The sequence below is a fragment of the Crassostrea angulata genome, chromosome 10 (genome assembly GCF_025612915.1).
Source record: "Crassostrea angulata isolate pt1a10 chromosome 10, ASM2561291v2, whole genome shotgun sequence".
NCBI lineage: Eukaryota > Metazoa > Mollusca > Bivalvia > Ostreida > Ostreidae > Magallana > Magallana angulata.
The window spans coordinates 3,396,641-3,410,765 of record NC_069120.1 but is presented as its reverse complement, the minus strand read 5'-3'; the positions used below and the strand labels follow the sequence as shown (position 1 = coordinate 3,410,765).

The window sequence follows — 14,125 nt, the reverse complement described above, 5'->3', positions numbered from 1 at the left end:
ATGAGTTCAACATTTTATCCCTTGCCTCTCACCTTAAATACGATGCTGGTTCAATGTAAAATAAAGAAGGTTTTTTAATAATGCTTTATTCTTCTTATTCCATACTAGGTAGTGTCAACTTCCTTACGTGATCTTAAGAAAGGGTGTAAAGCAGCGGTTGTATGCTTTGTGCTTTCTAAGCGACACCGTTTCTTCATTATGGTTTGGCAGCCGCTAATTATTGTTTCCTAGCTAGCGTATACGAGCTGAGAGTGCGCTAGTGAGTGGTTGTATGTTTGATTAGGTGTGACTGGTGTCACTTGTATGGATTATCAGTAAATAGTCCTGATCAGCAGCAACGGGGTAGAAACATTAATCAATTTTCTTTTATCAAAGCATTCAGCACTGAAATACTGATTTTTTTGGCCTATTGTTGATTAAAGAAAAATGTGTAAATTCCTCTCTGAACAGATAATAGGATTGGATTAAACTTCTTACAATTGCAAGTTTCTTCCTGAAGATATGCTTTATCACCTAATTTTCCTCCCTTAATCTTTAATCAATTTTCATCCTTGATGACACGTAAACAATAACAAACTGCTGGTTCATATCTTACAAATAGAATTCTCAGGAAGAAATTTAGGAATATCAAATTGGCACAGTTTGTTTATGACTTTGTATTCATATGAAGCAGAATTTTTTTTTTTAAACTTGTACGTGAAAAAAAACCTCGCTGTACCCTTCAACTCAGCATTCAGGTATATCGACGACATATTATCAATTAATAACAATTGTTACTTCCACACTTACGTAGACTCGATATATCACAGTGAACTTATTTGTTATCACCACATGTCATTTTTTACAGAATAAAAATACAGCATATATATTGCGCAATCAAGAGGAATCTGTTCTCCATAAATAACATCCGTGTACTCTTTCTGATATTGAGCCGGTGGAATTCAACAACTATTTCCCTACACAAGACCAAAAAAACATTTATCCAGTATCCAGTTTGACATACTCGAATTCTATTGAAAATAAAATACTCGAAATTTAAAACTTATGAATGTCCCTGTTTAAGTGTTTCAGTGACGTCGCTGACGGCTGGGACAGTGGTTATATAAGTGTCCTCATTAAAAAAAAACAAACTGAACTTTATTTATTTTACAACCACTGATAAGCAAGTTCTACAACTTATATTAATATCTCTCGTTGGCACGGATGTTAGCGCGAAGGGGTAATTGGTGTGGGAAGAAGTGTCCTCATTGACAATGGACACGATGCCACTTATTCATTAGTTATTTTTCAAAACCGACCAAACAAAATTTTCAGTAATTAAGAAAAAAGAAAATATAAATTTGTGTGTGAAGTCAGATTAATGATTTTATTTAAATCATTATACTATAAAAGTCGGCTCATGTAAAATGAGATTAGAACGAGTTTTATAGGGGGAAATTACTTTGGATATGTTTTCAAGAATTTTCTTCTCATTTTCTTTTTGGGTGTGAGGTGGGATTTGGTGGTGGTATAAATATAACAATTTGGCAATAATGTGTTTTAATTAAGTTTTGACTTGAAAGTATTATCCGACTTTGTGTTAAATGACCTTATTGTTGTAGGGACGATGCTAGGTGTTGACCGGATCACTAGTGTCACTGTTCGCCTCTTCCCTTACATGATATGTAAGAGGTCTAAATGTGACGAGAGACACACCATGCAGTAGTGCTCACACCTCAACACTTATATTCAAGTCTGGATGAATGACTAGAGGAAACATAGAAGCACCACTTCTGTCTTACTTTATAGAACAGCTTACGGCATTTAAAAATTACAATCTTCTTCCTAACAGGCAGGAAATATGAAGACACTGTGTTTATAACAATTAGGTGTGCTAAGGGAAATCCATTGAACATATGTATGTAGGAAGTTGATTGTATCGATTTTATCTGATTTATATAACAAATCAGATAAAAAAAAAAAGGTTACAGATGTCCTTATAGACGAAAAAAGGCAAAACGGAAGAAAACTTTGAAATGGAAACAACGCTTTACATCAATAGCAGCACCATTGAGACAACGAGTCCGAATTGGCCATCACCAGCACCGGCTTCACTTTTACTTGTCTTCGGAGTGGTAGGAAATATTCTAGCACTGGTCATTCTCTTCTGTTCAGCAAAATCGCACAAATGGCGCCCCTTTTACCGCTTTGTTTGTGGGCTTGCCATCACAGACGGGGGTGGGGTGTTCCTGTCCTACCCCCTGGCGATGGTCCGTTACGCTTCACAGTTCCAGTATGATTATCCTCAGCCCATGTGTGACTACATGGCGTTCATCTTGATGTTTACGATCCTGGCCTCGGCTTTGATTGTCTGTGCTATGTCTTTAGATCGTTTTCTAGCGATCCTTTATCCACATTTTTATAACAAGCCAACAAAGAATCGGAGAGCCATCTTAATGATAGCAGGAATTTGGATTTTTTCGGCAGTGATGTCTAGCCTCCATTTAATGGCAGGACATAAAAGTTTGAGCTTTTTCCCAGGCTCCTGGTGCTTTTTGGATTTTGTTCATAGTGATACCAAAGCGTTTGCTTTCCTGTATTCAGTGACGGGGATCCTGGTTCTTGGCACCACTGCAGCGCTCAATATAACTGTTATTTTCAATGTGTGCCGCAACATCCAACAAAAGAAGAAGAAACCTAAGAAGAAAGACATATACATCATCGCTTTCCTTCTTTTGATTGTTATCCTGTTCAGTTCATGCATTACCCCGCTCTTGGTAAGTATATCAAGATTGAAGCAAGGTTTTCATTTATATACGGTACAGTTATTGTATCAAAAAAATATATTTCTATCGACAAGCGATAAAATCACAATTGTTCTATGTTTTATAGATTAACATATTTGGTCATGCAATTGGAACCCTATCTGGAAATGGCCAGTTTGAGTTGGTGGCTCTACGAATTTCTGTGACCAACTCTATAGTTGATCCCTGGATCTACATAGTTTTCCGAAAGGATACATTTGATTTTTTTCAACGCAAGGTCATGAATAGGATTTTTGCTTCTCAGTTAACAACTGGCCCATCTTCTACACACGATTCTGAAGTATCGCGAGAACCATCGGTATCTGTGTCCATGTCGTACGCTACAAGATAGTGTGTATCATTAAAATACTGGAAACACTAAAAGTAGTATGTTTCACTTCGCAGGCTTTATAGGACATCGCAACTAACATAGATAGTTTATTAGATCAAGCCCCGCCGTCACCAACTTTCCTCAAGTTAATACTCAAGTTTTGACCTCAAATTTATGTATTTTTCTTGTAAGGATTTAAGTTGAGGACTGAGTTGAGGGATCATGTATCAGTTATAGACTAAAATCAAAACTTGTACACTGTCAAATTGTTTTGTGATTGTTAACTTTGTAAACATGATATGCTATAATGATTATAATGTGTATTTATATCACGTTCATAGTTAGAAATTTCAAGCATAATTTTATGATCAATGTTTCTGTTATAAAAAATGGACTTTTGGACTTAAACCTAAAATGCTTCATGAACCTGAGGCCAGTTGTGTTTTATATAAAAGGCAAAAATCAACTTGTTAATTTTTCCAAAGAAGGAGTATGGGATTGCTACAGTATCAAGTGTGACCATGTAAACGATATAACTGATCCCGTTTATTAGGATATTGTTGATTTACCTTATAAACATCTTCGCTAGCCAAGGGTTTTCGGTCCACTTTGCTCCCCATAAACCCTTGGCGGATTTCATTACGAAAACTCGGTGACAAGATCTGTTTTTTGATTGGCTGCAGCTGCGAGTAGCTGATCCAATCGCAGTGCTTGTAAATATAAACTTTAAAAGAAAACACATGTGTGATCTTTGGTAAAACATTCGGTGCTTTTAACAAATTGAGACACAAGTTCTCGAGTACAGTGCCTCCCCAACGATGATATAACCAGATCGTTTTAAAAACCTATATATTTTACTGGGATTGACCATAGTTCTACAAACTTGTCAAGGCACGCGTGATAGCATGGGAAGTAAACATGGCGAATGTAGAAGTTGCCTATCCCGTTAGTATATACGTTCCTGCTTATGGTTATTGCTTTTAAAGGTTCAGTGAGCTCTGTTTCATTAAATTTCTTTGGTCCGCAATATTCACGACAACGATACCTGGTGTTATGGCATGAAAGCTTTCATATAAATCGGCGACTTTTTCATTCCTGGTACAGGTCCTTACAAAACACTATGAATAAAACATTCCGTGCTTTCCCTAGTTTATAACTTACTTCGTATTTAATAGCATCGTTAATTATGTTCCGATATTCGGTAGTCAACATGTTTTCAAGTTGTATTAATGCCGTAGAGTGTATATAACCTGTTGTTTAATTCGATTAAAATGTAAATATGCAAGGGGCGCAACTCAAATTGCTCGCTAGATAGCGCCACCACATCACCGAGTTTTCGTAATGAAATCCGCCAAGGGTTTATGGGGAGCAAAGTGGACCGAAAACCCTTGGCTAGCGAAGATGCCTTATAAATGTCTTGTTCTTTTTCTACCGCCTTACAGTCTTACGGCCTTAACATCATACATGCATGTATACAATTCAAGAAGTAAATGATATTGTCTGTTTGTTAAATACTATTTTATTTATTTATGTATCCTATTATTATCATTTCTCTTTCAATTAAACAAAAAATTAAGCAATTTTAAGTTGGTTTTATGTCTTTATGTACGCTGATAACGGCGGCAGACCACAGGGTGGATCTGTCAAACACTTCCGCAAGTAGTTCCTTAATTCCTGAACCAAGGTGCGTTGTAGCAGTGAGCTGACGGACAGCACACCCTGTATATGGGAGTATAGCACTTAAAGCATAATTAAAGTAATGAGAATACTGAAAAGTGATAAGCAAAAGATTGATGGGAATACTGAGTATTTGCATTCAACATCTCATGACAAGATATTGCTTAGTTCGTGTGTGCAAGCACTTGCCTGACAAAATTCACCGAGTTATTTCATGGCCAGTGAATAGTTTCCTTTTTCTATATTATTATTCATTATTTCCTTAAAATAATAACCAATTGCATAATCAATCAAAAGTTACAAATAGAAATAGATAATGCATTCGAAAAATTTATATAACATTGTCTGTATTAAATTCTAATATATTTCAAAACAATAATCACATAGTTATACCTAAAAACACTCAAAATGTTGAGTTTTTCCTACACATTGAGCAATTCTTTATAGAGATGTTGAATGTGGTTTTAGCAAAGCAGATTGAATTCAATAAATTCATCAATGAATTCAATAGGTTCATGAGTCTTAATTGTTTAATTGTTACGCACCAGTAGCGAGTTGGGAACCTGATAACTATTTACTGTACGTCAAGTTATATATTTATATATTTATAGCAGAAAGGAGTAATATACATTGATATTAAAGAAATAAAGGCTTATTCCCGATTGTGTGATGAAAAAGTAAAAATCAAATTCTTCATCTCTTCAGATGATTGAGTACCGATGAAATCTGATCTCGGTTATGCTGTTAACTTCGATTTGATACAAAAATAACGGGCATTGTAATCATAAGGCAAGTTTAAGCTCGTTAAAATAGGAGTGAATATTATTTGGAAGATGCTTGTTTTATTTCTCTGTATCAAAACTAAATGTTGAAGATTTTAAACATCGTGCAGCTTTAACATAAGCGCAGTTGCCATACTATATTTAAAAAAAAACAAAGAGCCTGGGGCTGTCGTGATATTGATGCATGACCATAAATTATGTGGAAAAAAATATAATGGGATTGCTGTATTAACTTGAAAACGAGAGGTGAATGGGCGATATCGCTGACCTGAGCAACATTACCCGACATGTGAACCTCTCAAATTACTATATTGTCTTAGTAGAAACTAAAATCAAAAAGTAGACCTCAGTTGGAATTCGAATTCAACATATCGATATTCGTTCATAATAAAAATGTTCAAAAGTTCAGCTTCTGAAGAATACAGACAAGTTATTATCAAAGATCCTATAGGAATTGGAATGTGGTTTTTACCCGCCTTCTTTGAATATATGACAAGCTCTCATTGAGAGGTTCGAGGAAGTAACGTTCTATTTTCATCACCACTTGCTTTATGGGTGTGATAAATAGGACACAAATGCATTAAATTCTTCTTGATACAGAAATAAACATGAAATTTTCCACAATATATGGAAACTGTAACCAGGCAACCATTATATACATAGCTGATGTAAAAATGAAATAGGTGATTCTGCAAAAAAATCTTGTATCAAAAAGATTGCGCAAAAGTTTTGAGAGGCTGGATGGTCAACAAGTAACCAATCAAATCTACCTTAACATGTTAGCTTCATGAGCTGAAAATTTTGAATATTTCAACATAAATTTGTATATACGAAGCTGTTTCTTTTCAAAAAGATTTTAAAAATCAAAAAATGACCATGACAATCATGCTCTTTTAATTCAATCAAGAAAGCTCTCTAAGAATGATATTGTAGGTACCTTTTTCATTTCCAAAAATGGTTTTGATAACTGAAGAGTATTACTTAAAAAGAGTATGTTCTGCTCATCAATGACTAAAACAAGTTTACAAAGAATGTTTGCTTTGTTGGCCAAATTTGACGCTGTCGTTATGGCGAAGAAGAAACAGTGAGATAGTATGCCATGGACAACAAACAACAATTATGTTAATAATTGTATTTATGTGTTGAATGCTATAATTTTATTTGCTTATTTATTGTATTTTTCATGTTTATGTTTGATTAGATAAGTTGCATTTCTTTCCCAGGCCTTGTACAAAATATTGTTATTTTGCATATGGCATATTTTATTTTTGAGGTGCCATCTTTATGCTGGTTTTGTATATATTGTATATAATTTTGAACAAAATATTGTTTCTGTATTTTAAGGAGATCAGCATATTGATAAGTTATTTAACATTTTGTGTGAACAGCTTTGGGTCTGATCCCCTACTATGTTGTTTATATTTTTCTTTACTTTCGTCATTTTTAATAAATGACATATTTCATCATGCACAAGTGTTGAGTTCATTTATCAGGCAGCAAAAACGGAGCTGCGGTGAGGTTGTGCAGCATGAGAAAACATAAATGATATTACTAAAGTCGGATAAATCTTTATATTAACAAACCTTAACTCAATTTACAGCTCAGGTGAGCTAACAAAAACAAATATAAAATTATGTAACGTATATCAAGAATCGTGCATCTTGTTTTGTGACAGCTGTTTGTTATTCGGAATTGGTGTATATATATCACCATGAATTAAAAAGTAGTTGTCGATCCAGACGCCTTGAATATGAAATTCTTCGATAGGGAGATGTTCTACAGTCTTTTGGTAATTATTGAATTCAATTCAAATATTTAATATATTTATTATTTTGGAATTGCTTTCTGTATGTGCTGGCTCTGTATTATTTGCAACCAATTTTTGACAAAACAAAAATATGAAGCTACAGTATGTATCGTTCTCACATGCTCTCGAACATTAAATTTATCTTTATTGTGAAGTCTAGCTACTGTTATAGGTTTGCAAGCCACTTTGTATTAACTCGCTGGTAAAATAAATGAGCGCCAAAATCAAATCTGCAGATTTTTTTTATCAGTACTTTTTTTTTATTGCGGCAGCTGTAAATTGGAAATTTTTTGTGCATTTTCAGTTGATGCGTATTTCGAATTAAGCGTTTGCCTACTGATTAAGTGAATGTATAAAGAAGCTTTGGTTCGTTATGTGAAGATTTAGTTTAGATGAGTGTTTTATATTTTGCAAGATCGTACGACATAATCATCAATTGTTAAGGTCTTCCGTTTCCAACGGAAGACCTTGTACTGATTCTGATGGTTCTTCTTCATTATAATTTTTCTTCTTCTGGTGATATCATATGAGTAGTTGACAGTGATTTGTACACGGAGTACTGATAAACAAGATGACACTGAAATATATAGTTTTGGTTACGTCTACACAGGCAAAAGTGGCTCGCATGAATCTCATATGAAATTCGCATGAAGTTCATGCGAATTCTTCGCATGAGAAAGAGACGAAAAGTAACACGCATGAATTTCATGCGAAAACTTCATGCGATTTTGACATAATTTTCATGCGAATATCATACGATTAAAATTTTGCACGATATTCATGCGAAAATGTATATCTTATGTTTCATTGTTGTTTCATGCGAATATCATGTAAAGAACTATATATGATAAGAGTTAAATTTGGCCCCCATAATTCGCCAATTTTTAAGTGTTTCGAGTACAACAAAATGTTAACTAATTTTTTAGAAGAGTTGATATAAAATATATTTTTCATCTATTTATTTGATATATTTGCACTCACTGGCAGTATATGACGTCAGAAGTGACGCCATTTCTATAATTCAATCAAAATCGGCCAAAAATTGACATTTTTCTTATCTATTTACGAATGAGAAATATATAGCGCATACTTGAACAAGGAACATTTTTTTGTCACTTATTAGTCTTGGCTAGATACATCTCTGATTAAAATATTTTATTTGTTCAAGAATGCGCTCTATGTTTTCGGAAGGAAAAACTGCTTGAAAACAAGCTGTTTTACGTTAAAAATGCAAAAATGGCGGGGAAAGGTTGTCTTTACAATGTCGTATTTCTAAATCGTGGGCACTTGAACCAAAATGAATATTATGTAAACACATCACATACATATCTGTACTAAGAAAACAAAAAATGATAGTAAAATGATGATGTTCATTTTAGGGGGCCATTTTAGGCCCTTATCATATATAGTCCTTTCCCATGATTTTTATGCGAAAACTATTACATAAATATTGTACGATATTCCTGAATGTAATTTTAGAAATAACCAGACATTTTTTTCCTGTAAATTTCTATAAACTGTCTTGCCTCACTGCATTGATATATAAATGTTATGTATACAGTAAAACACTGTTATAGCGAACACGCTTATAATGAATTGACGCTTACACCGAACTGATTTTCATTTCCCATGACTTAATTTATATTGTAAACTGGGCGGATTTAACGAATTATGCTTACAAGGAAGCATATTTCCCTTTCCAAGCACTTCGTAATAAGCGTGTTTTACTGTACACTGAAAAATATAAAAGAAACAAAGTTGTTATTTTCAGTCTTCTTTATTCAAAGCCTCAATCTTTCTTGTGTGTTTCTGTTCTAGCGACGTCCATCTCTCTGGAGACTGTTTCATCTGCAATATAGACAATATTAAATTGCATATAATCATTTCACATGGAATAACGCGGCATTTGATTAAATAGAAAATTTTTGTTAAATTTGTATAACCTGGCTTGCATGTCACAAGACACATCACAATGTACCAACATCAAAAACCTACTAATCCACTTGACGTTGTGTTTGAATTTTGAACTCATTAATATCATTTTAAAAGTAAAACAAACTCATTTTGTACAGAAAATTAAATGATAATTAAGGAATAAACTCAATAATATCTATCCAAGTTATACTTGTATAACCTGGGTTGGAGCAATTCACACTTTTTTATGATCCGCTTCATGGACTTCAAAGCTTAAACTGACCCAACCCAGGTTATACTCGCATAACTTGGGTAGATACTGAGTTCATTGACAGATAGACCAAAAAAACCCAAGATATCTGTGAGCCAATACTCGTTAATTAGTATTACCCCCGCTATGATGTATATATACAAAATATGTAAAGTTAACATTTAGAAATAGTTGACCTCTGTTTGGTACAAAAATAAATCTTACAATATGGCATAATTGCCTAAACAAAGATTTTTAAAATTTCAAGCATCTGCGATAAATAGTTGCTGAAAAATAAGACACGTTTTGGACGGACAGACGGATGGACAGACGGACAGACACTAGGGTAAAACATTATATAACCCCTTCTCCTTAGGAGCGGGGTTATAAGAAGGCTGTTGTAGAGATCATATAAAAACATCATAAACAAATCTTCCTTTTAAATTATGATATTTTAGTTGAAAAATTCTTCTTTTAACTAAAAGATCAGCCATAACTAAGCTTACCATGGAATCAATGTTTTTTTTGAAAGCTCTCCAGAAATCAATGGAGGTGGCATTTGGAGCCTTTCTGAAGAGCTTGTGTCCATCAGCAAAGGCCCTCTGAAAATGTGAAAAAAAAAATTTCAGCACAATCACAAAATGAATTAAATCGTAAATGAATTCAAGAGATATATTCCACTAATCATTGCAATGATGCTTTAATGTGCTAACTCTATTATGATGTCACAATTCATTTGATTGTATGATGATATGATGTTTTTCATCCATAATGATGTCAAACATGATTTGGTAGATCTTTTTATCCATTTTATGGCTCAAAAGTAGTCAATATGTCACAACATTTTAAAGTTGGGAGAAATTTAAATAACAATTTTAATATTAGAAATGTAAATGTATAAAATCATAAGCGGTTTATTGTTAATATCAAATATATATTCTGATTATTATTCTGTTCATGTTAATTAATAAATATAAGGAATGTATTACTTTTATGATGGTTCAAAACAGAAATTGTCACAAAAGTCATAATTCCAAAATAAAGGGGAGGGGTGATTCCTATTATAGTATCTTCCTTGAATGCCAGGAAAGTTGCCATGAAAATTTTATAAGTTATAATGCACATGCTAAATGTAGGGCATAAACAGGTATTATTTAAGTGAAGTGTAGGGAAATTATAAAAGCAGAGCATATTATATTGACGGAAAAAATCTTACCAGGGCAAGAGTAAGACGAAAATTCTTGTTTTCATCTGTTACTGATGGGCACAACCAGAAAGCACTAAAGAGGTACCTCTGCAGTGCCTTCAGTGACATCCCCTCCACATTTCTGTCAGGTGTTACGAGCTATATTCATAAAAATAAAAAATAAAAACAATCTTAGTATAAAAAAATATATTAATAATAACATTCACTTTCTTTCCCTCCATTTAATTGCATTGGTTGATTTGAGTAATATTTCAAATAACACAGAAGACCCATTCAGGCTATTCACCAAATCTGTGGCGTAGGAATACATTCATTATTCCTTCAGTATTTCTTGAAAGAACATGAAACTCTTCTCATGACTTAAATTCAAACCGGATCACGACCAGATATTTAACTTATGTCGATCAATATTTTATTGATGTAAATATATTTTGACAGTTATGAATTCAATTGATTAATTCTTAAGTGTACCAAAAGTAATTTTGTTAAATCACAGAAAGAAAAATAAAACTGTGTTTAAAACGCTGTGCACTATTATTGTCAGCATAATTTGGCTGTTCCAATGGCTCTTCTGTTAATTTCGCATTACTTGTTGAATAAGTCAGATTTTTAAAAACAAATCATATATTTGCGGGAAAGAAATAAATGTTTAAAATGTAAATACAAGCATTGAATCATTATTTTTTGAAAGATGTGGTTTCATAACTGCAACGGTGTGTGCAAACAAGTTATCTTAATTAACGTGCTAGCGTGCGTTATTCAATTTGTATGAACACACTAGCTGTTGCAGTTATGAGACACCATCTTTCAGAAATAATGATGCAATGCTAAAATACATATTAAAATGACAATGCAAATGGACCTTGCATACCAAGTTAATTTTAAAGCAAAGTATTTTTTTTACTTTAGCTCATCATGGTGACTCTAATGAGTAAAGCTCAGTTATTATTTTACCTTCTGTCTTATTTGGTTCCTCCAATTTGTGAAGGAGTGGGAGGCAAATGAGAAGCATGTAATCAACATGCTTCCATTTACTTCCCAACCACACTGCTCCAAGATGGATGAGAAGTTTCGCTATAAAGAAAAAAACCTTGAATGAATGGACTTTGATTTGTTATATTTGCTTAAATGTGAAAGATATTTGTAAAGACAAGGAGAAAAAAATAACGAGTCCAAAAGAATTTGGCTATTTTAAAACATTACCTTCAAATCTTCGTCAGATTCACATAGCCATGAATATTGCAGAAATAATCTCTTTAGGAAAGCAATTAGTGGCTTCTGTCAAAGATATGAATTAATAATTTATCTAATTATGCATTAATCTAGCTAGAGGGGGGGATATAAATCCAATTACTGGGTTTTTTTTAATTAACTTGGTAAAATTACTTAAAATAATTACTAAAAAGTAAGAACAACACATTCCATAACATATTAATACAAACATGCCATCAACATTTATACATTAAAACTTTACATTTATTGTAAAAAAAAATTTTAATTGCCTTCACATTAGATCCTTCTATTCGGAAGTTACTGGTGGATCCTGTTCTCATATTCTGCAAGGTGGTGACGCTTTCTTTAAGTTTTGTAACTTCACCCCTGGACTCCCTGAGTTCTTTACGAACAATACAAAGTTCATCATCTGCAAGAAAACTCTTGATGATCAGCAATTTAAAATGATTTATCTATCTCAAGCATATGAGAGAGAGAGAGAGAGAGAGAGAGAGAGAGAGAGAGAGAGAGAAAGGTGGTTTTTCATTTCAATAACCAGTACCTAACAGTGGCGTAGCGACCTTTACGCAAAAACGCAAATGAATACACAAAATTTTGCAAAGCATAGGTCTTATGATTTAAGTTTCCCCCTTTGCACGTAAACAAATCGTATTGAGACTCCTCTGAATTATAATCTGCATATTAAGTATTCAGTTCTCATCGTAAACGATGCAATTACTACGATTCCGGAAAATACCGTCATTCCATACTTTACATTAAAATTAATTGGAAGTTCGTTAAACTTATTAAAATGAGATGAACAACTTTTAACTCCTTTCAAGTTTAAATATTCATACTAAAATCTGAAAACACATCAAGTTTTGAGCGTTTGTCCGTAATTGTATTCTGTCAGTCTATACTTACATGTAATTACATTGTGAAAAACTTCAAAAATTTGTCATTTAGGTAAGTATGTTACGGTTTGAATAATAGACCTGTTTCAAAACGCCTATTATCTTTAGTCATATGCAGTTGGTCTCCGCTGGGGTATCAGTGTTTCATATATAATTACACATTCTTCTAAAATTCAACATTTCCCTTACACATACAGTATGTAAAATTGTAACATTTTGAGACAATATCTCATCATCAAAAGCCTGTAAATCTAAAAGCTAAAACCTAAAATCCAAGAGCATCGGGGGTCTTGAAATTTTAAAGAAAATATTCGAAGAGAACAAGGTAAATAATGTTTGTCTCGGAATTCAGCAACTTTTGTTCATATTCATTGGAATCATAATACTTAAAAAATGTCATATTTTTAAGGCTATTTTGTCATTCAAATAACATAAAATCCAGGAGCTTCCGGGGGCTTCGCCCCCTAAGCCCCCACCAGGGCTCTGCCCTTGACCCGCTGGGAACCTCAAGGCACCCAGACCCCCTACCTTTTTTTGAATACAGTAAATTTAAAGGTAGCTACGCCACTGCCTAATTAAGTTACTTACAAATCATTTTCATGGTGACAGGTCTGTCAATATCAGGAAGATTGACAGCACCATTTTCAGGTTGATTCTGTGAATCTTGTGAAACCTTAAACATGTAAAATTAGCATATATCAGAAAATTATAAATACTAATCGAATGGTTAAGAAATGAGTGTCAAATTAATTAAAATGCCAAAGTTTGCTAAGAACTTATATACGACAATATCATATACCGGCCGGTATATATATATTGGGTGTTAAGTGATAATAATTATTATATGATAATAAGGAGCACGAAAAACATGTAATATTTATCTTATTTATGTATATATGTATGTGTTCGCAAAATACTTAAAAAGAATATTTGAACCTGGTGATACTTCACTTACTTGAAATAAATCCATAGATTCTTGCGAGTCGCTCGCCATTGTCAATGCACTATATATAGTAAAGGCAGTCTTCAACGTAATTTTTTACAGCTGTCTGATGAATGCAAGCTATGCAAATTATATAAGTTGTGTTAATTATAATAAGACTTAAAATATAAATAAGTTTTCATCAATATTTACATTATGATTTTCTACTTACTGTAATCTCTCACGAACAGATGATCTGTGACGTCAGATATCGCGTGCAATGTCAAAAGTGAGAACCGGACGGAAGCGTATTTCAATATCTATCT

The 14,125-nt window shown here is 33.2% G+C and overlaps 2 protein-coding genes across 3 annotated transcripts; one reads left to right on the top strand and one right to left on the bottom strand.

Annotated features, from left to right (window-relative positions):
* Positions 1-1,311: 1,311 nt before the first annotated feature.
* Positions 1,312-7,059, top strand: LOC128167832 (prostaglandin E2 receptor EP4 subtype-like). 2 transcript variants are annotated; one of them, XM_052833759.1, is made up of 3 exons: positions 1,312-1,491; positions 1,602-2,756; positions 2,872-7,059. In XM_052833759.1, the coding sequence occupies exons 2-3, from the start codon at positions 2,016-2,018 to the stop codon at positions 3,133-3,135; spliced, it is 1,005 nt and encodes a 334-aa protein (XP_052689719.1). In that variant the 5' UTR covers positions 1,312-1,491; positions 1,602-2,015; the 3' UTR covers positions 3,136-7,059. The 2 variants fall into 2 exon arrangements, with proteins under 2 accessions (XP_052689719.1, XP_052689718.1); XM_052833758.1 differs by having other exon boundaries at positions 1,312-1,507.
* Positions 7,060-9,021: 1,962 nt separating this feature from the next.
* Positions 9,022-14,068, bottom strand: LOC128167637 (uncharacterized). Its single transcript, XM_052833458.1, has 9 exons — positions 14,032-14,068; positions 13,833-13,940; positions 13,466-13,550; positions 12,254-12,393; positions 11,955-12,029; positions 11,706-11,825; positions 10,761-10,889; positions 10,051-10,146; positions 9,022-9,228 (listed from the first exon to the last, which is right to left on the bottom strand). The coding sequence occupies exons 2-9, from the start codon at positions 13,869-13,871 to the stop codon at positions 9,148-9,150; spliced, it is 765 nt and encodes a 254-aa protein (XP_052689418.1). The 5' UTR covers positions 13,872-13,940; positions 14,032-14,068; the 3' UTR covers positions 9,022-9,147.
* Between the last annotated feature and the right edge of the window lie 57 nt (positions 14,069-14,125).

What these genes read in the sequence shown, in the direction of transcription:
- LOC128167832 (XM_052833759.1), top strand. Translation starts at nt 2,016, where the DNA reads ATGGAAACAACGCTTTACATCAATAGCAGCACCATTGAGACAACGAGT. An exon ending in CATGCATTACCCCGCTCTTG is followed by an intron (nt 2,757 to 2,871) that starts GTAAGTATATCA and finishes TATGTTTTATAG; the next exon opens with ATTAACATATTTGGTCATGC.
- LOC128167637 (XM_052833458.1), bottom strand. Translation starts at nt 13,871, where the DNA reads ATGGCGAGCGACTCGCAAGAATCTATGGATTTATTTCAA. An exon ending in TAGAAGGATCTAATGTGAAG is followed by an intron (nt 12,030 to 12,253) that starts GCAATTAAAATT and finishes TATCTTTGACAG; the next exon opens with AAGCCACTAATTGCTTTCCT. An exon ending in TTCGTCTTACTCTTGCCCTG is followed by an intron (nt 10,147 to 10,760) that starts GTAAGATTTTTT and finishes TCACATTTTCAG; the next exon opens with AGGGCCTTTGCTGATGGACA.